This window comes from Nematolebias whitei, chromosome 17 (assembly GCF_014905685.2).
Source record: "Nematolebias whitei isolate Nwh7 chromosome 17, NemWhi1, whole genome shotgun sequence".
Lineage (NCBI taxonomy): Eukaryota > Metazoa > Chordata > Actinopteri > Cyprinodontiformes > Rivulidae > Nematolebias > Nematolebias whitei.
The window spans coordinates 24,495,281-24,517,664 of record NC_056514.1 but is presented as its reverse complement, the minus strand read 5'-3'; the positions used below and the strand labels follow the sequence as shown (position 1 = coordinate 24,517,664).

Sequence of the window (22,384 nt, the reverse complement as noted above, 5' to 3'; positions counted from 1 at the left end):
TCACGTGCTCTCTGATGCAGGCATTCGCAGAACTCTACAGTGACAAACACAAGAGTAGCACTTCTACATACTCAGTGTGGACATTAGCAAGAATCGGCTTGCATAGATTTTAGTGCATGCATTAGCAATTCATCATGCAACTACTGTCAAATACTGTATTTCAAGAATGATGAACTCTTCTCAGTCTGTGTTGGTCTACTCTCGGGCTAATAATGTGCTGGAGCTGTGATGTCAAAGACAGAGGATGCACTGACTCAAACACCATAGCGTGTTATATACAAGTATGGTGTTATGGTGCTCAGCACGGGCGTCAGCTGTCTTTGAACGTGTTATAGCGCATGAGGTGATTTTTTTTTTTTTTACATCAACCCTGTGTTTATCTGAGAGGAATGTCTGGAGATGTCTGGCAGTCTGAAGAGGCTGACGTCCATGGCATACATGGGCATCACAGGTATGTGTTGGTTACAGCAGCTGGCAGAGTTGGTGACAGATGGAAGGGCTTACAGGTTATTACCGGTAATTAAACACAAACATTAAGGCCAAGTCTACACTACAACGGATATTTTCTAAACATAGATTTTCTTCTCTTTTCACATACAAACCAAAGCTTTCTTGGAAAAAAACAGATCAAAAAAATATTTCTAAAGTGGACATTTTTAAAAACTCGAACTGAGAAGACTCGAAAAACAGAACTTTTAAAAAATAATGGCGTAGCAGCATCTGCCACACACGCCCACGAACATTTTATACCGTAGAAGCCAAAACAAGAAGACCGATCGTGTTCCCAAACGGTTAATATTTTTGGAATAATTGTAAACAATATTAATAAAGGAAGAAGGAAAAAAAAGAGTTAAAAGTTGCAGGATTTTTTTTGGGCCAAGCTAGGGCGTGGTACACATGGAAACACAGTTTTTCCAAAACTGTTTTTTAATTTGTTGTTTCTAAAAATATCTGTGTAAACACAACACCGTTTGTTGAAATAGATGCATCCACTGCTTTGTAACGCTGCCACAAAAATTAAAAAAATGTTACAACAAAAACAGGAAACAAGGCGTACAAAATGTTTACAAAAAAGAACTCTTCGGTCATATATTAGATTAGAGGTGAGACTAAGACATCATTGTTTTAAAAAGGCTGCATTTTGGCTGTCTACATGAAAACACAAGAGTGGTGTTTCAAGATTTTTTTCACTTAGCAACCCATTAAAAAACACTATTTTAGGGCCCTTAAACGCCATTTCCAAGGTAAGGTTGAAGCAATAAAAAAATTATTGTGTGTTCAAAAAAACATGTCCCTCGTGGACTGCCCCATGTTGCCAGTTAGAGAACAACATGGATATTTTAGTTTTTGTTAAAATGATGTAGGCAACGATATTTTAACTTAAATGGAGAAAAAACAAAACATGTTTAAACAAATATTCCGAGTAGTGTAGACAGGGCTACAAATCACTAAAAACTGAAGTTTTCAGAAATTCAACACCAGCAACTCATACTGCGTTCCTTCGCCTCTTCTCAGCCTCTCCATGACAGATTTGGGCTGAACAAAGCCATCAAAAACATTACATCTTAAAGGCTGTTGCAGTTACACCAAAGAGCATATGTAAACAGTAGTTCAGGTTAAATAGGCTTAACTGTGGTTTAATTAAAATTACATTTTCAGTGCTTAATAAATATTGATTTTTCAATTACAAATTTACCAACAACCGCTGCTATACCATTTAGATTAAATATTTCTTATATAATCTGAGGCACTGATGTTTGTTGTTGACATATGGCTCTCAATACTGTAAGAGAGCGGTAAAAAGTGATATTTGAAAATTATTCACTGCATCAGCTTGTTAAAAATTGCCAAAAACTTCCTTTGGTGGCTGAGCTGTCCACATGTCTGATGTGTCTGAAGCTGTTCCTCCCTTATACCTGCTTTCCATCTTGTGCAAATTCAGTTTAATTTTCAGCTCCACTAAGACATTTTTTTCCCAGTGATGCTACAGACAGAACAAGGCAAAGATTTCAATATATGTCCATGCTTATTTACAATACAGAAGAATATTTCAGAATATCAATTCAATCCATACAAAGTGCTTTGTTGAAAACCCATTCCAAAGTAGCTGTTAAAATGGCAGCTGGAATTCAGTGGCCACTGAAAAGCTACAGTGTTTTTAAAAGTGTTTGTCCAACACCCGGTCTTTGATGACAACAGGGAGAAAACACCTCAGAGCTGCACTAGAAAGATCAGATTCAGACCCTTAAAGATGCATCACTTGGATCTCTGGCTAGTCTGTGTAGAACTTATGGGGATCTTCCTGGACTGTAATGTCTTTTTAGCAGGCTCTTTCTTTGAAGAGTCCTTAGCGGTGGCAGAAGACTGAGTGATTGTTTGTGCTTCAGAGAGCTTAGATTTTGTGGAGGGCAACAGTGAGTTTTTAGTTGCAGCTGATACTTTAGAGGATTCCTTATCTTTGGCTGTAGTCACACTGTTTGGAAGTTCTAAACCTGCATTCTGGGCTTTTTTGCTCGCCCCACCAGAGAGCGCTTCCCTTGTTGCATCCTCATCGTCTGGACTTCCTTTTGGTTGTCCCGGCTCTGGTTTCCCACTTTCACTTGGTTTACGGTTCTCCTTGGGCCTCAGAGCGGTTTTAAAGAAGGACAAACCTTTGTCTTCTGTCTTACTGTTCCCTCGAGTTCCCCTCGGAGGTTGAGCTGTGTTACCTGAGGAAATGCCTACACTTGAAGATCGAAGACTAGTAATGGACGAGCTACTGCTTGAGGTTCGGCCTGTTGCCCTGTCTTCAACAGCCCTGCCTGGCCTTGTCTCTGTTCTACTAGAACCGCTTGACCTGGAAGGAGGCCCTCCATGGCTAACTTTCCTATCTGACGCTGTTTTTGCTCGTGAGGATTCACGGCTAGCACTCCTGTCTGCTGCTCTAGTCCTTTCTGCAGCTGGGTTTTTCTCAGTGCCCCCTCTGGGTGATGGCCTCCTCTGAGAGTGTGAGCTTTCTAACCCTAGAGAACCACTCTTCCTTTGCGATGGATCAGGATGTAACATCTCTGGGGTTTGGGAGGTCACTTTCTTGGATGGCGTTGCTGTTCTTGAGGAACTACCCTTGCTTGTTTTAGGTGGTCCACTGCTTCTGTCCCTGGGGTTTGATGCCATTGCTGCACCCTTGGACTGTGTTCGAGATGGTGACTTTTCAATGGCTGGAGAAGCAGGGGACAGAGAGCTGGATGATGTTGAGGAGGTGGCAGGACGTTTTTTGGGACTTCTCTCACTCTCTACCCCTGTCTTGGATGATGTCCTTTTGACACCATTGCTATCTGCCATTCCATTTCTTTGCTTTAGATCCTTTGGTGCCACTCCATGTCTAGGACTTACCTGCTCAGCAGCAGTAACATTGCTGTTTTTCCCTGTCTGGATCGAGCTCCGATGCTCTGCCTGTGCAACACTCTTGAGGTACCCCTGCTCTATCAACCTCCTACTGCCAACATTATTGTCCAAAGCAGCAAGAATGGACTTTCCTCCTGACATTTTCTCAGGTTTAGGGGACACAGTAAAACACAAATCTGTCAGCTGGCTATCGACCACCTCTCCTATCCTCTCCAGTGTTGGAGAGGAGTGGGACTCCAGGGAGAACCTTGAAGGAGAGTTGGAGCGCAGTTGAAGCTTAGCCGAGTGGGACCAGGATGGTTTGGATCCATTTTCACTCAGAGCAAGCGGGCTGGCGATAGAAGATCTTGAAGAGAACGTTTGCCTTTGAATGCCTCTGACTGCTTGTCGGACTGAAAGACCTGCAAGTTTGGAAGAAATATGAAGGAAATGAAAAAAGAGCCTGGAAAAAAACATTTTTGAGAAAACCTGCTTGACACTTAAGACACAATAGAAATAAGCCCCACCCCTCACCACCAAAAATAAAAACAACTGTATTTTCATCAATTGCTCTTCACCATCATCCTCGCTCCTTTCACCAGCAAACTCAGCGGACTCAGAGAGGGAAGCCAAGGAAGTGCGCCTTGAGGAACCAGATGAGGCTTGACTGGGTGGACGGCTTCCCATCAGCCGACTTATCCAGTGTTCATTCAGAGAAGAACTGGTGGAACCTGAAAGCCCAAGAAGATACTGTTTCAGCACAGATCCCATGTAAACCAGGTGTTCCCAACTTATAGTATTTAGATTTTTATTTATTTTATTACGAAGAAGAATTCAAGTCATGGACATTAAATTACCAATACATTAAATTTATTTCCTAATTTGAAAAAATAAAATAAAATTTAGACCTAAAGTTTATGCGTCGAGTGTTAAAAAGGCTACTTGATCAAACATTTTACTTCCAGTACTCTAATCCATGCATTTTTATTGGATAACCACTGATTTGTATATTCACACAAATAATGTTAAACTACATATAATATATTAAAAACGTTTTAATTGATTTTATCAGTAAGGGAGGTTTCAATACAAATTTTACACAGTTAAAATGTTGATGTTGCCTTTATTTTTCAAGAAATGTATCCACACGGATTCCAGATTTCGTTTTATAACCAACTGATACAAAATAATACAATTCAATTCAACCTTTATTTATACAGGTTAGTCTCATTGAGTCTCGAGGACTCATTTACACGAGGAACCTGTTTTAATAACGAGCACAGATGACAACAGTAGACAATCATAAAAAAGCATATAAAATGAAAAGCAAATGGAAGAAATTATATATATATTTAAAAAAAAGAAACAAAAAGAGCTACATTATAAAGCGATGCAAAATACTAAAAACAGGAACATGTCTGTGTTGGTTTTTGCCATGAACTTAGCAGATGTTTAAAATCCCTTAAAGAGTTGACGGTTGAGAGCTTCAGATCTTTTTGCAAGGATCACAACCCAAAGGTATGTATGTCTCTCATGCATGTTTCATTTTAGATAGACTAATCATTAGAAGATCATCTCACAGTTATCAATATATATATTTTTTTATTTTTTTTTTATTGCATGAGTTAAATGAACTCTAATTTTTTACAGTGCATATCGAATTGCTTTTGGTGCCTGATTCTCTCAATAATTTGGACAAAACAGACCAAACTTAAAAAAGTCTATTATACCCAAAAGCAGAAGTGACAAACATATGTAAATTCAAAAAAGTTCAAGACAAAAAATACGTATGTAAACATAATTGAAATTTGTTTTATAATTTATACTTAAGATAAGCCAAGAACTAAACAAGAGGTCATGATAAATTACCTCCTACAGAACTGTTGGCAGACCAGGATGGGATCGTTGCACGTCTTTGATAAAACAAGATGTAGGCAGTTTGCTTGCAGACTTCATCTTCAGACATGGGATGAACATCGCAGTCGTCAAAACAATACCACTGTCCATCAATGGAGTTCTTACAGTGAGCTACAACACACAATGGAACAAAACCATTAAAAACACCATGGGGTGTTTTTGTGAAAGAACAACCAGTTTAAAACATCACTAAGACCACCGTTACCTGTGTAATGCCCCCCCTGCATGGTGCCGTGATGGTTGCACACTGCGTACAGGTCATACAGGTAGTCCTCTGGGTCGCGCCCCATCCCGTAAGGGCGTCTCCATGGCGACCAGTGGGAGGGAAGACTCCAGCTGCTCTGGCTCCTCTTCACTATGTGGGGTGCCATGTCCATGCCTGTGAGTGGGAACTTCACCATGTTCTGCATCTTCACTCGTCGATCCCCGTCCTGAAGAAACAAGTTATAAAAATTTAAAAAAAAAAACATTTTTTTAAACTAATACAAGATAAAATGATCCAACAAATCCACTAGCATCACCTGTCTGAAGCGTTTCAGGTGGAGGATGAGGATGTCTGGCAGTGTCCACAGACTGAGTTTGATGCTGCCCTGCTGAAGCTGCTTACAATGTGGACATCGCCATGCATCATCAGGAGCAAGCTGAAATCATATTTAAAATTAAAAATAAATAGTAAATGATGGTTTGTGTGATAAAACATATAACACGGCCTGTTACAGTTTACCTGCTCTTCTTTGGTGTATAGTTGCAAACACTGGGCCAGCGTGCAGGTCTGAGGCTGCAGATGCTGCTCCTTCACTTGTCGGACACTTTCAGCATCCGGTATGTACTCATCCTCGGTTCTTTTGAACAGACTGTGGGCGTGACACAGCACCAGTCACAGAGGGACGACAAAGATTGGTTAAGTCTGACAGGAGGTGTACCACCTTGCACATCTGCTCTGGGCTTAATGAGGAGATCGTCTTGAGTTTGTCACTTACTAGTCTTTTGTCTCTTTGTCCCATTCAACCACGATTTTGACATGAGGTGGCCCTCCTGGGCCGCAGGACTTGAATGCTCTGTTGGAAATTTGAACAGAAGACTTATCGTTTAAAGTAGAATTGTGACAATGAAGACTGATTTTGAGGAAATGTCCACTTCAGGTTGGCATTAAAAGTCAGCGTTAGCATTTCTGCATATAAACAAAGCACAAAAAGTAAGAAGATTTGTGGCCTACACACACAAGTCTGCTGCTCAACTCACAAATGCCTTTACCTAACAAATGCATTGTTACAACAAAAAGTCATCATCCAAACTCAAATATCTTTACTTGTGCTAAGATTATATTTAACAACGTATTTTACCACCAACTTATAATAAACAAATTTTTAGCCTGGGTAAATAAAAGGTTAATAATACATAATAAAAAATAATAACTTTGGAAAACTAAATAGGCTCTAATTTATTTTAAAAACAAGCGTTCTTAGGTTTATCTATGCATCATCAGATGTTCTAATGCAACATTGTTCTCAATCTTTTCAATACAACCTTGATTTTTCATACCACCTTTATTTATACAGGTTAGTCTCATTGAGTCACGAGGACTCATTTACAAGAGAGACCTAAAAGAAGTGATATTAAAACGAAACAAAAACAAGCTGCATTCCATGCGACAAGTACAAATGCCTGTTATTAGATTAAATTATGTTTAAAATAAACAAGCCGCCTCTCAGCGAGCAGGTCCCTGGTTCAAACCCCGGTCCAGGGGCCTTTCTGGGTGGAGTTTGCATGTTCTCTCCGTGCATGCGTGGGTTTTCTCCGGGTACTCCGGTTTCCTCCCACAGTCCAAAAACATGCATGTTAGGCAGATTGGTAACTCTAAATTGTCCCTAGGTGTGAGTGAGAGAGTGAATGGTTGTTTGTCTCGTTTGTCTCTATGTGGCCCTGTGATGGACTTGCGACCCGTCCAGGGTGTACCCCGCCCCTTGCACAGTGATTGCTGGACATGGGCACCAGCGACCCCCGTGACCCAAAATGGAATAAGCGGGTAAAGAAAATGGATGGATGGATGGATAGTTCTGAACAGCTGGATTATTTCTGTAAGGTAACACTGCCCCCTAGTGGTCGCAGCTGGCATTACCTCTCCACAGAGGGATGGCAGAGAGGCTGCTCCTCCTGAGGCAGCAGATAAGTGATTCCAACCACTCCTACCACACGCAGAGTGAAGGGCCCCACCTGCAGGCCATCAAAGAGAACACATCATTCAACTCTGAACATAAATGTTAAAAGGATATCATCACTAAACTTTGGAGCGTTGATATGGACATGCACCTGCACAAGGACACCAGGGCGCAAAAGATGCTTCATCTTCTCCAAGATCTCTGTCTGCAGTATATCCCACGTTACTGTACGCTCCATATAGAGAATAAAAGGATTCCCAAACCTGCAGGAATGACACAAACAGCAACGTTTTAAAACCTTAAAAGATTCTATCTCATATTGACTGCTGTTCAGGTGAGGTACCTGCGTCCCTGCTGCCCAGCGCAGGCTCTGTTGCACACCATCAGCACAATCTTCTCAGCCTGCCCGCTGTTCTTATTGGGACTCTGCGGTGGTGTTGTTGACTCCTGGATCTGCGTGGATATCCTGTTATTATCCGTGCCGTACTTCAGGTTGTTCTGATTGAGGTTTGCATGTGGGCTGCCTGAAACAAAACACGCACACAAACAGCACGTGTCGCAGCTTTCTGACATCTCTCTGTCATAAAAGAGCAACGCTCATAATCAAGGAGAAAATAGAAGCTATTGTACCGCCTCGCATGGAGCGGATCTGCTCCGGTCTGAATAGCTCGGGCGTCTCGAAGGCGAAGATGGAGTCGCTCTCCTGAATGATCTCAAGGTCTTCGTCGTCATCGCAGAAGGAGCGGTGAAAGCCGTCAAAGTACATTTCGGTGAGGACAATCTGCAGGAGACGGCAAACAAAAACACCATGTGGGCTGACTGCTCACAATTAGTCACACGCACACTACGAATGCTGACAACAGCGGTGATGGAAGAGGAGCAGCACAGCAAAGCATCTAATACTGACATCTAGTCCTTCATATAGCACAACTTTTCAGCACCCTGGTCAATTTCAGCAACTTATGTCAGAAAGTAATGGCCTGAGGCGGCACCTGTTGGGCGGGGATTTTGGTCTCTTGCGCCACAGCTTGTCTCAACCTGGACACGGTGCCCGAGAGAGGCACGGCCACCCCGACTCTCATACAGTGTGAGCACTTTCCCTGGTACACCACCGTCACATACAGAGGTCTGCAAAACACAACAGCTTTCATTATTTGGCTGTTTTTTTTGGTTGTTGTTTGCTTGTTTTTTTAAACAAAGGCCTGTGCTGGATGTTTCAAAAATAGACGACAGCGTCTAAATTTAGCGTCATCCTCCCACACGTTGTTGGATCTGACACTCCTTTCATGACCAGGTTCGCAAGAATTTATTGATAAGCGAGCTCCAGAGACGGCTTACCGGGTGTGAGGTACTGGGATTGGCAGTGAGATGCAGAGGAAAGGATCAAATGTGTTGCTCTGCTTCTGGCAGTGAGGACAGGTCAGGGAGGACCTAAACAGACAAATGAGGAGAAGACATTAACTTAAATGAAATTTTTATTAGCATGGAGTTGTAAGATCATTTTCTTTTGGACAAAAGCTCTCTATTTGAAGCAAAACTAGGGTTTAGGTGGTAAAAAGCATCAAAACAGCAAAAAAATAAATACAGAGTTCTAGTAGCTGAATTCAGCTGTTGTTATAACGATGAAAAGAAATAACTGATGCTAATACAGCAGTCCCTCACTACTTCGCAGTTCGACTTTCACCGACTCGCTCTTTCGCGGTTTTTCAAAGTCAGATTGAGCAGGAAGGGAAAATAAATTGTACACGACGCACAATTGACAACTTTAATATTACTCACGTGGTTGAGACAGTGCGGGATGCTGTACAGTAAAAAGTTAATGAAAAAATAAAGTACTTTGGACAGGCGCTGCCATTTTGTAGTTTTCTCTCAATAAGCCTACACTGTATCGCCACACATACGATACGAACTACATTTCCCAGAAGCCCCGTTGCCTTCTGCTGAAATATGTATAGGGAAATTTTGGATCTGATCCGGAAAAAAGTTTGGTGCTTATTAACTATACAGCAACTTCAGCGCCCAGCGGATTCAGAGAGCCGTAGGGAACCCACCAGGAACCGGACCAGAACCAGAGCAAAACCGGACCTCCAGACCCATAGGTGAATCCGAGAGCTGGTAGCCGGCCCACGAGGACTTCCGAGCAGGAGCACACCGGGACTTTTTTTAAATCTCTTTATCAGGCCACCTGAAGCCCCACCCCAAAATTCGCTTTGACACTCAACAGCTGCACAGAACCGGGTCAGAACTGGAGCAGAACTGAGAGCTGCTGCTGTTCTGACAGCTGGTGAGTAAAATTTAGTAGCTCCATGTAATAATGTTGTTAAAATTAGTAGGTTTATGAGTTTAGAACATTGTGGGCTTCGTCGCTGCAGGGTAGGCCTGCAGAAACAGAACCGGGTTGGATCAGAACCGAGTCGGACCGGAACTGAGCAGAACCGAGCCACTGCTGTTCTGCTGAGTAAAATTTAGTAGCTACGTATACAGTACTGTACGTATGTTGTTAAAATGACAGAGGTTTAAGAGTTTAGCACATTGCAAGATTGTGGGAAGGGTTTATAAATACTAAAATAAATATAACGTCGCTACTTCGTGGATTATCACTTATTGCTGGGGGTGGGGGTGGGTGGGGGGTGTCCAGAATGTAACCCCCACAATAAATGGGGGACTATTGTATTATAAAATTATCATTCAGCTTAGATAATTGTGATTCAGTGTTGCAACAAATGGTCCTCATTACAATCAAGAACACTTTTATGTGTTTAGGTCCCACTATTACAAATGATGGTTTCTGTCAGGACTGACTCTGAAACTTTAAGGGGCTGTTATTCATACCAGTCCTTACAGCTTTACTTTATTTTAAGCGGCAGGTAAAAACATCTGATGTCATCAGTTACTTTCAGTAGTGTGAATGTCACACACGAGATCTGCAAAGTTTGACAGATGAAACAAAAATCAGCTGTGTAGATATTCAAAACTGTGCCAACGGCTTGAGTTGTGGTTTTTGGACTTGGATTTTAAGAAGCTAGACTTTCTTATTTGTATTTAATTGATTAAGGCCCAGTTTACACAACACCCATTTTGAGTAAAATCGTAGCTTTCCTGCTGTGGTTCAGTTATTCATTTACACAACAACAGTTTTGTTTTCTCTAAAACTGAAGCTTTTTAAATCCAGGCCTCAGACTGGAGGTTTTAGGGAAACCATAGATGAACAACAGCGTAGCAGCAAACAAACCCCAGCCTCGGTCCAAACAAAGGTTTGTGAATTCACTAGGCCTGTCATGATAACAAATTTTGATGGGTGATTAATTGTCTCAGAAATTATTGTGATAAACAATAATATTGTTTGAAATTTAACAATAATTAGTCATTATTGTCAAACTTAAGAAGAAATGTTGGTAATTTTTTGTGTAGTACTTTTTTTGAACACTGGATGGCAGTATAAGACTGTTTGAACCGAAGGATGGATAGTGAGGGAGCGAGCAGCGTGTCTATTTAAGAAAAAAGGGAGGGAGACCTCTTGACGTGACATGGGCTGTTTCTCCTTCCTGGGTTTTTTCAGTCCTCAGTGGCAGACACTCAATGTGGTTTGAGCTCTTTAGCATAGCATTTTTCACACAATAAAATAATCAGTAAACAAGTTCTCAGCTTCTTTTTGCAGAGAAGAACAACTTTTTACACAAAGGCACGAGTTTCAACCGTGAATTTTAGAACTTCGAAAAGACGGAGGATTTTTCCCGAGGTCGTCCTGTTAGCTTAGCTCGTAGCTTAGCTTCTCAACATAGCTGCATTTAACGATCCAAAAACGTGATTCTGGACGGTTAAATGGATTTTAACGAGAAAGGGAGGGGTCAGTGATGAGCACTGGAGTGGAGCCTTTTGTTATCCAGTGTCTTCAGTAGAAAGAGAGAGACATGAAGAAGTGATAAAGCCGATAAATGAAAATAGGTAGATAATTTTCATTTATCATGCGATTAATTTGATTTATTGTTTATCGCGACAGGCCTAGTATTCACCCACCAGAAATTAAGCCAAGAGAATAAAGTGTATAATGGACCGATTGAAATGAATCTTCATACCTGTATTGTGCCTGAAACAGCTCCTGTACAAAAGAGCCAGGTGCTGGTAGCGGAGATCCTTCAGGAGCCGTTTCCTCCTCCACTGGAGGCTGATGAGACAAGACAAGACGATGTTTTCCATTAACTCAGTGTATAGTAGCTGTAGCAGTCACACATCTGTTTTGCTCCTGACCTTCAGGGGGAGTCTGCTGTCAGGGTGGATGATCTGGTTGAGGTCTTCATGGACTCTGTCCAGCAACCAGAGGAGGAATTCCTGGGCGTCGTGCTGAGAGTTTCCTCTGAACTGAAGAGCGCTCTTCGACACCACGTTCTGCAACCAGCGTCAGAATGGTTTTAGAGATTTGCACCAACTATTGATTTGTTGGTCTGTGAGTGCCGCTTGTTTTTTTTCTTTTTTTACATTGTCTGATCATGAAATATTCAGAGTGTCAGCGGGATGATACACAGCGTAATCGTAGAGAGTGGCAGAGCATCAGCGTGGCACTGAGAAGGTGTTTATGAGAAGAGACTGAGGCTTCACCTTCAGCTGCTGAACAGTGTTTTCTAGCTGCTCAGACCAGCAGCTGTGAAGTCACCTCCACTCGCTCTGATATCAGATGTCAGGGATATGAGGAGTGAGCCTTCCCAACTTGTCCTTATAAACCTACTCATTTTGGATGTTTAACAAAAACAGATTGAAGTCAACTTCAAGTAAACGTCTGTGGGTGAAAGTAAATTTAAGTAGAAAGCTTTTATTTTTATTGAGTTATGCTTGTGAAGATTCTCACTCATCCAGGTCATGATTAATTAAAAAAACAGGTTATGAAACTCAAACAAGTGGACTTAGTATATTCTGAAGCTGAAGACGGTTAGCTTCCCATCCGGGAGACTTTATCAATTCAAACGTGACACGAAACAAATCAGCATTTATATGGAAAGAGATTGAAGCCTCAACGTTCAAGTGTACAGGAAAGAACCTTCAGTTTGACTCTCACCACCCACTGGAACACAAACTTTCTTTCAGTAGAATGTGACACCATCGCGCTGCCACTTGCTCTTGCTGAGGTCGGATGTTTTTCCCCTCCCCTCCCTCTCCACTTTGCTTTGCTGCTCTGTCTGTCTGTCAAACTGCTTCTGAGCCTCTCTTGCATATCTTCCAAACCATAATTATGGATTTGTTTTGATCAGTTGGTCCCACAACACAATTGATAACATTTCTTCGAAGAGAAGACAGGCTTTAGGCAAGCCGATTTGCCCTGTTGGCATGCACGCAGCTGGATATCTCATCGACTTGGAAGACTTGATGATGTGTCTATCTCTGCTGCCATTTGTGGATTTTAAGGACGCGTGTTTAATTGGATTTACGATAACTGGTTCCTGCTTTTTGGATTCGGCTGGTTGCTGGTTTTATCAACAATCAAGGAAGGCGTCGGCAGCAAATTATGACCTGATCATGCTGCTTGCCTTATGATGGCTTGGTTCGTGCCTCGAGTACCCAGACTCAAATGCTTTGTGCAGAATAGATCAGATCTTGGGGATTTTACTCAGTCACGTTCCATCGGTATAGCCATGTAATTTGGACATTACAGAACCGAGTGGACCAACACAGACTCGAGGTAGATGTCATTAAGTTCTGCCTGTCCCCAAAACAACTGTGTGTTTATCTGAATTTGGCTCCCTTGGCTGCCTTGAAGGCCATCTTATCTGAATTCACTTGGAAAACATGTGATCTGACGCTCACCACCCCCTCCCTGAGGAATTTCCAGCTGATCAACAAGAAGAAACCAGCTGAATAAACATTGTGTCATCATTTCAGGACTCTTGGATTCCCATATGTGTTGTCCTTGGCCATTCCCTGACATCCCTTGAGAATGTTTACGGATCTCACCAGAGGAAGCTGACTGATTATTACATCCTTATCAGAACTCTTACAGTGTCCTTAAGAGCATCCATGAACATGCTCACCGCTCTCGACGTCTCACCCCCTCTGCGGAATGTCTACGTCACTATGTGCTTGTTTGTGCGAGGTGTTTTTTAATATCAGAGTTTTTATTCTCAGGCAAAAATAAAAAGTCTGATAGGAATATTTTTGCCTCCAATTCCTACATGTGTCCAGTTTCACTATGTTTTGTCTGTTTAAACAGATCTCACTTGTGAATGAGTCTTCTAGGCTCCATGTGACTTATATGTCTAAATAAAGGTTGAATGAATGAATGAGCATGTCTAAACTCTAAAGACCAAGTCTGGCTTTGCCTCTGCTGCTCCATCTGACTGGAACTGCTTCAAAAACATTTGGGTCTGACGTCACTTAAAAATCGTTTGAAAGCCGTTTTTACAGATACTTGCAAACGTTGTCATAATGATGTCGTTTGACTTTGACAATGAACTGTTGTTAATGTAATTTGTGTTTCCTTTCTTGTTAATGACTTCTATGTTTCATGGTTTTGCCTTCCTGTTGGTGCTGCCAGGCCAGCAAATAAGAATTTGTTCTTAGTGTTTATGCCTGGTTAAATAAAGGCGCAATGAAAAATGAAAATGTCCCCACAAAGACAGAAGGAACAGAAACACATCACAAAAGCTCTTCAAACCTGTGGACATCCTAACTGGGCCTTCGTCAAATAGGCAAGAAATCCAAAAAACAGAACACCTTAATAAAAATAGTGCGATTTATAACTAGCATGCTGTGTTCATCTTTGATTTAAAAATAGCTTGTGATCATTTCTAAATTTAATGTTCATGCTGGAGCTAGACCAACTGATTGGTCAGACGATTAATTCAGCCATTTGTTGTCTTATAGGAGCAGCCACAGCAAGGGATGATACAAAGCTGAATAAAAGGAGAGTTTCGTCAATTTTCAAGTAGTGTGCTGTCAAATATTTATCAGTAGGTATTATCAACCTTGGAAGACATTAATAAACAGAACACAGTGAGAAGAAAAGTGCAGAAGTCTTCCTCCAGGCTTTGATAAAGGCTGAAGTTTTACAATGTTTTTTAAGCTTCTATAACAAGTTCCTCATTTGGCTATTTTTTTTCTGTCACGTCTGATAAAGACCTAACTATTGATAAACATTTTACAGAAAGTCACTTTAGAAATAGACTATCTCTTTAAAGCCTCATCTTTGCCAGTCTGTTGGGTTTTTTTTTTGGTTTTTTTGTACCAGATTGTCAGCATGCAACATTAAAATATAGATGTGCTGAAATGGTTCAAAACTGAGAGAAAACAGTAAAACGAGATCAAAGGAATACAATTAAGATTTTTTTTTTTATCTTGCAGACTAAGAATGTTTCTTTTTCATGTTTTGTTCATTGTTAGAATGTGTGGATGAAGAAAAATAAATTTTAAAAAATTTATTTATATTGTATTGCACATATATAGTAATATCCAAAAACACTGTTACCTGGATATGTATCCTCACCTAACAGAAATGATAAAGTCATTTTGGCTTGTTTATTTTTTGGTGTTTGTTTTTTTACGTTTAGAAGAATAATATGTGAACAACAACAGCTGCAGTAGCTCGGTGGTCAGTGCCATGGTCTTGTAATACTGAGGTTGCAGGTTCGAGCCCAGGTTGCATCATGAAGGGCATCCAATGTAAAACAACTGCTAAATATTTCATGTGAGTTTGCTCGCTGTGGCAACCCCTGAAGAAGAGAGAAGCCGAAAGAAACTTACTATTAGGAGAGTTCTGGGTTCAGAAGATCGCTGGCTCAACTCCATGTGGGTGGGAAAGGTGAAACACCCACACTTGCCTCCACCCTTATTGGGGTTCAACCCAGGCACCACCCTCATTGCACAAGGACTCATTGCCCTTGATCAAGGCTCTCAACCAGCAACATCTACTCCCTCAGTTTAGTTAAGAGCCTTGTTCTATAGACTAGCTGATTGTTTTTAAGTTAAACTGACTTTTAGGTGTAAATCCTTTTAATTTCTGAGAGTAAAAGATGGCAGTTGGGTTGAACTTTCACTGTGTGGACACCTCAACCACGCCGGTCAGGTGGCTTCAGTGAAGCCAAGACCACAAAGAGAAGCTATAGCTTGCCTAACAAGTTTGAAAATTTTTTATTTAATCCGTCTCTGAGTCTGGGAACAAATTATTGCAATTACGCTGTAATTTACTGAAGTTATAGTACAGACAGTTTGTTTTTTAGTTGCTTCCTTGTAGGCTTAAAAACAAAACATTAGTTATAACAAACATTTGAAAAGATCAAAGCCGACCTGGACCCCGCATGCAATTGTTGTAAACAAACTCCAGCTACACTCCTGCATACATTCTGGACCTGTACCAAGCTGCAGACTTTTTGGCAATCTATATTTGACACCTTCTCTGGAATATGTGGCAAAACTGTATACTCATCTCTATTCTTTTGAGATCAGTTTATAACACTGTGGATCATAACATCTTGTGTCATAAGCTCTCAGAAATCGGTTTCTCAGATCACACCATTGGTTGGTTCTCTAACTATCTCTCAGACCGGAGGCAATGTGTTCAACATAATGGCACTTCCTCCAGTTATTAACAGTCAACAATGGTGTACCACAAGGCTCAGTCTTAGAACCCACCCTCTTTACAATCTACATACATAATGTTGGTAAAAACATCCCTGATGCATCCATACATTTCTATGCTGATGACACAGTCTGATTTCATCCTCAAATGGTGTCCCGATTGAGTTTGTTGATTCCTATAAATATTTGGGTATCTTGGTCTATTCGCATCTCTCTTTTAAGCTCCATGTGGAAAACTTGGTAAAGAAACTGAAAGTTAAACTGGGTTTCTTTTTCAGAAACAGATCTTGTCTAACCCTGAATGCTAGGAAATGCCTTGTATCTGTGACCTTCCTTCCCTCCATTGATTACGGTGACATTATTTACATGAACGCTCCTACAAGAACCTCACAGTTCCAGGATCTCGTCTTAAGCGCAGAGGTGACAAGGCCTTCTCTGTAGCAGGACCTAGACTTTGGAACGAGTTACCTCTGCTTGTCAGACAGGCCCCCTCCCTCTCGGTTTTCAAGTCCCTTTTAAAAACCCACTACTATTCGGTGGCTTTCAACACCAGATGATCTGTGTTTTGATCCTGTATACTCCACACTGGTTTGTCGTCATTATCTGCATTGTTTTTATGTCTATATTCTGATTTACCTCATTTTGTATATTGCTTTGTGTTTTACCTGTTGTTTTGTCTGTACAGCACTTTGGTTGGCCTTGTTGCTGTTTTAAGTGCTCTATAAATATGTAAAGTGGTATGGTAAAAACCCTGCAGATGTTGGATGCTGTCTATCATGGTGCACAAGATTCATAACTGGCTGTGATTATCGTACCCACCACTGCACCCTGTATTCACTGGTTAACTGGACATCATTAACTTCATGCAGACTCTCTCACTGGTACATTTTCATCTTTAAAACACTTGGTCTGCTGCCTTCATACATCTCCTACTACATGTCTCTGCATGAGTGCAGCTACAGCGTGCGCTCTCAGGACATTATTACCTGCAGTGTTGCCTCAGTGAGAACCGAACTTGGCAAAAGGGCCTTCTCCTACTCTGCTCCTGTTTCCTGGAATTTCTTACAAAAAGATCTGAAGCTCTCGACCTTGACCTCTCTAAGTGACTTTAAGAATCTGTTGGACTCCTGGCAGGGACCAATGCAGACATGTTCCTGTTTTTAGTTTTCTACATTCGCCTTAGAATCTAGCTGTTTTTTGTTGCGTTTCTTTTTTTAGCCATCCTATTTGTTAAAAAAATAAAATAAAATTTGTATGACTTTTTATAACTGTTTATTGTTGTCGCTGTTGTCCATTGTTGTCATCTTTCTTTGTTGAAATCAGGTCTCTCTTGTAAATGAGTCCTCGAGGCTCAATGGGATTTGCCTGTCTAAATAAAGGTTGAATGAAAAAAGTTATTCTCACAGTTTGGGGTGGTCCATGTGGATATGCCCTTCAGCAGATGCGAGAGGGATATCATTGCCTTTGGCTCTCTCTTGGCCAGGAGGCTGATTTTGTGCAGCTGGAAGGACCCACACCCTCCAACATATGTACGTTGGATAAGAGAGGTGATGTACCATAAGTATTTGGAAAAAACAAGACATACCCCGAAGAGTTCTGTAAAAACATTCTGGGACATGTGGCAGATCTTTGTGTTATATGTGGAGAACTTGTCAATATCTGTTTGATTTAATTCTGTTCATGTATGTGTGGCTGATCCGGTGGGGGAGGGATGGTGTGGGAGGTTTTTTTTTTTGTTTTTGTTCTTGTTCTGTCAATTTGTTCTGTGTTATAAAAAATGAAAAAAAAAATCAATAAAAAGAAATTGTTTCAAAAAAAGTTTGAAAAGATATAAAAGTACTTAATATCTGCCATTAATACTTTATTGTTTCTACAACCTTGTGTATTGAACATGAGACAATAATGCTTTTCAACCCTAATAGTTCCATAAGAGTTACAAAAATACCAAGTTCAAAACTAATTTTTTAAAAATGTATTTCTTTTTCTGACTGATTGTACTTTGGCTGACAAACAAGGTGGAAAATGGACAGAAATAGTAACAGCGTCAAGAATAAAAAAGAGAGTTAAACGTTCGTGTTTAGTTTAGCTGTTCTTTTTTTAGCTTTTAAAATAGGCTTTGAAACAAGATTTAAAAAAATTTAATAAATAAAAAGTCTGGTCTGATTTTTTTTTTTTGGTGTGTGTGTGTGTGTGTAACTTGTGACAGTCAATTTTTATATTTGTTACGAAGGTTTAGGTGAATCCAGCTGCAGCTCCAGCTGACTAAAGCAGACTCTTAAAATGTCAAGTCTCCGAACACTCTCTCTAGGATTTATTTTTCTATAAAGTAACAGTCCAGATTCAAATGCAAACTTCAAAATAACTTATTTTGACCTTTGACATTACTTTTGAAGTTAACTTAGCTAGAATTTGACTTTTTACTCAAATTTGTTGTAAAAAAAAAAAAAAAACTTTTTTGTGCTTAGGAGGACATATTTGAGTCACTAAAACAAATATATTTAAGAAAAAAAGTAACACTGTCGCTCTCTCTTGGTGAGTTTATGTCAGGCAGTGAACAGTTCAGGTTTACGGGACAAATTTATATTGCTTGTCTAATTAAGAGCAGGAAAAGTCCAACCTTTATTCATCTCACATTAAACTCAAATGAAGTTGCACCAACTTTTGCTTTCTGATCACTGTTACCTTCAAATTCTCATCAGAAGTTGTATATTTTGTATATTTCTGAGAAAACTGTGCCAGGACATGGAAAAGCATCTCAAGAACAAGAGAAGAAACAAATACTAAGCAGTGTTATGATTTCCTTCACTGTAGGTATTCCAAATTTACAGTCAGCCATCCATCAATAGGCTGTGTAGATTGTAGTAGAAATGGGAAGTGGTTTTCAAATATCTCAAGACAAGCTAAACTGGGCAAATCCAAACCATTGTGACAGTCTTTTGTTCTTACGCCTGCACCTGACACATCAAGTTGTTTCCTAACATTTTCCAGTTTGGATGCTTTTTTTTTCAAACACCTACAGCACAGGGGCGAAGATAGAGGGGTGGTCGGGGTGGCATCTGTCACCCCTGAAAGCTGAGTGGCCACTCCAAGTGCCACCTCAGTTGATTGACAAGTCACTGCATGTAGCATTGAAAGAAGCGCAAATATAAATGAAGAATACAGACTAAACATCTGTCGAGCGTCCGTCTTGTTAGGCGTGTAGAGGACCTATTAATATGATGAGGAAAGCAAATACTTTTCTGAACCACTGGACTAATACAGCAGTAATTGTGTACATTAATTTTGAGTTAAGTGCCAGTAACATAAATATGGTCGCATTTAGTGGTCAATCTTTAACATCGAACTGGCATGGAACAAAATTAAAATTTGATTTAAGAAACAGTAAGGCAAATGTTCATGAAAACAACAATAAAGACTTTACATGCATATTGTGATTTTTTACTTTTTTTAAGATATCAGTAAAGATTGATGTGAATGTATCATAAAATATTGTACAAAATAGGTTCCTTTATTTGCATGTGCTCCCCTGAAAAAGCCTTAGCCACCCTTGTATAAAAGTCTAGCTCTGTCACTGCTACAACACAACCCTCCACTATCGTAGTTTATTTTGAAAGGATTATAAAGTGTAAACTATAGTTTGAGCTCAGCTTTGCAGAAAATACCATATTTTTTGGCCTATTAGTCATGGGTTGTTGGTTTTTTTTTTGGTTTTGTTGTTTTTTTGCCCTGCGACTTATAGGCTGAAGCGACATATTTATGGATTTTGTTTCCATATTTATAAGCCAATTTTTGGCTGAGATATGACTATTTTCATTCATTCTGACAGGGAAAAATTGAGCAGTACTAGTTCCAGCCACCTGATGGCAGCAGAGTAGTGGTAGTAGTAGTATGGCATGCTGTTGTACCATGTAATAGGTAAACGTGGCTATAATGACAAATTCAAAAAAGTTCAAGACAAAAAGAACTGGACTTTATTTATTATACTTTACTTTATACTTTATTATTTTGTGTTGAACTTTTTTGAATTTACCATGTCCTAGATGATTGAGAATCTTCACCAGCTATTAATGACACAATCGGCATGCCATACACCCCACCTTCGTTCTGCTCACTGCTTGGAGCAACCTCAGCTTCATTTTGCTGCACCGCCATGGCGAAATGCAGCTACTTTGACCAATAAAGTGCATTTATTAAGTAAAAGTTCAACTGAGACACACCTATAATTTCAAGCAAACAAACAATTGTTTTAGGTGGTTATCTTGTTAAATTTCGAAGAAATGCACAGCAAGTCGTCCCTCTGCGCATTCCTGTTTCTGCTTATCGGCTTTTGAAATGCAACTGATTTGACCGTCAAAGTGCATTTATTAAGTAAAAGTTCAACTGAGACACACCTTTACTATAATTTTGAGCAAACAAATAGTGCGACAAGTACGGCGAAAATTACAGTATGCATCCCCCTTGACCTTAATTCACTGAATCAACGAAAACAAATCAATATAAAAATAAAAATAACTCCTTGGAAAAGTCTGCAGCAGCGCACGGCTCTGGGGTTTTCAGCAGCAGGACCAGTGACTGAATAGTTCACCGAAAGTTCCAAACATGCTTCAAACATGAAACAGGTGATTGTCCTGAACCATAAAGTGGCACCTGAGATCAGTGCATCTTCTGCTTTTGAAAGGTTTGTTTTGGTGCAATATTTTTAGTCCTGCATGAATAAAGGATGACATAAATATGTGATGTGAAAAACATGACTTCCTGCAAGTTGGTCTTGTGTTTGGAGCTGCGGCAGGTAGGTGAATGAAGGCGGGGTCAAATATTTGACGAGAAATCAAATAATTACAGACAAAAATCCAAGAGATCCATCCATTCATTATCTTTACTCGCTTCTTCCATTTTGGGTTGCAAGGGCCACCAGTGCCCCTATCCAGCGATCACGGTGCAGGAGGCGGGGGACACCCTGGACAGGTCTCCAGTCCATGGGACACATAAATAACCATTCACTCACATCTAGGGACAATTTATTTACCAATCAGCCTAACATGCATGTTTTTGTTCTGTGTAGAAACTGAAGTACCTGAAGCGAACATGCACAGAGAGAACATGCAAACCCCACACATGAACGGTCCCCGCTGGGATTTGATCTGACGACCTTCTCATTGAGAGGCAACAGCTCTACCAACTGAGCCACCGTGCCGCCCCAAGTTTTTTTTTTCTGCTTAAAATGCTCAATTCCTGAGAGAGTCAAGTGTAATAAAGAAATAAATGTGTTTTCATTATTCTATTTAACAACTTTTATTTTCACCTACTTGTTTCTCCTCTTTTTTTTTTGTGCTCCAAATGTTCACATTTTATATTTTAGTCCTCATTAATCAACGTAAACCATCTGATTTTAAAAGAAACACCCAAACAGCTGCAGTGCATTCCAACTTTTACCATTTCATGAATCTTCTCCAGTTCTGGAGAGCCATACCTTAAAGTCCCTGCTGTGCTGAGGGGTGTACTCAAAGGTCCACAGAGCCCGAACCAGGCCGGACAGCTGCTCGGTCACCTCCCCCGCCTCCTGCTGCTGGCTGCCCCCCTTCTTCTGCACCAGAACCCCGTTGGACCTCGCCTTGTCGTCGGTGCTCGTCTCCCCTCCTCTGAACTGCTCCAGGGCCAGATACTCTGCGAACAGCTCCGTGTTGCTCAGGCACTGTAAGATGGCGTTCATGAAGCAGGTGTTGCCGTGGTTCTTGAGCCCGGAGACACCCGGCACCTTGTCCCCGAGCTGGAACCCCCCGCAGTCGCTGTCGTCCGACTGGACCGAGCCTGCCGCGGTGTTCGGAGCCGAAGTCGCCTCGTCCTTGTCGTCGGCGGCGGCCTGCTCGTCGGTGCCGAAGTGGGACAGAGTGGACAGGGTCCGGAGGACTCTGTTCATGAAGCTGCCCACGGAGCGGACCGAACTCCTGCGGAACAGCTTCTTGCTGAAGGATTTCTTCTCCTTGCTGCTGACAACTTTCGACATTTTGAAGATGGTTCGTCCTCTTGATCAACACCACTGCGCTGGGTTGCATGAACAGCCTCCATCAGGGTGAAACCCTGGACCAGTCCCACTCACAGCCATCATCATCATCATCAGCAGCAGCACCTCGTCAGGCTGTGTCATGGTTCGGCTGCACGCGCGCCGCTCGGGTTCATTGTTTTTGTCGGACGTAACAAACAATAAATCTTAGTGACGAGCAGGATTCCTCATAATTTATGAACCCGCAGCTCCACCCCGTTTAAAGGCGGACTGTTAATCAGAACCGATGTTGTTCAGGAGAGGTGACGGTCCGGAGACATTTTCCCGGCCCCCTAAACCTCCTCCACAGCGGAGCGGGGCTTCGCAGGAGGAGCGCTGCCGA

At 41.1% G+C, this 22,384-nt stretch overlaps 1 protein-coding gene across 1 annotated transcript; it reads right to left on the bottom strand.

Moving 5' to 3' along the window:
• Positions 1–1,021: 1,021 nt before the first annotated feature.
• On the bottom strand, positions 1,022–22,005 carry LOC119423954 (ubiquitin carboxyl-terminal hydrolase 31). Its single transcript, XM_037691384.1, has 16 exons — positions 21,472–22,005; positions 11,670–11,825; positions 11,516–11,604; positions 8,778–8,870; positions 8,432–8,567; positions 8,070–8,220; positions 7,783–7,963; positions 7,591–7,702; positions 7,400–7,494; positions 6,261–6,338; positions 6,005–6,134; positions 5,802–5,921; positions 5,486–5,711; positions 5,233–5,391; positions 3,942–4,094; positions 1,022–3,785 (listed from the first exon to the last, which is right to left on the bottom strand). The coding sequence occupies exons 1-16, from the start codon at positions 22,003–22,005 to the stop codon at positions 2,257–2,259; spliced, it is 3,942 nt and encodes a 1,313-aa protein (XP_037547312.1). The 3' UTR covers positions 1,022–2,256.
• Between the last annotated feature and the right edge of the window lie 379 nt (positions 22,006–22,384).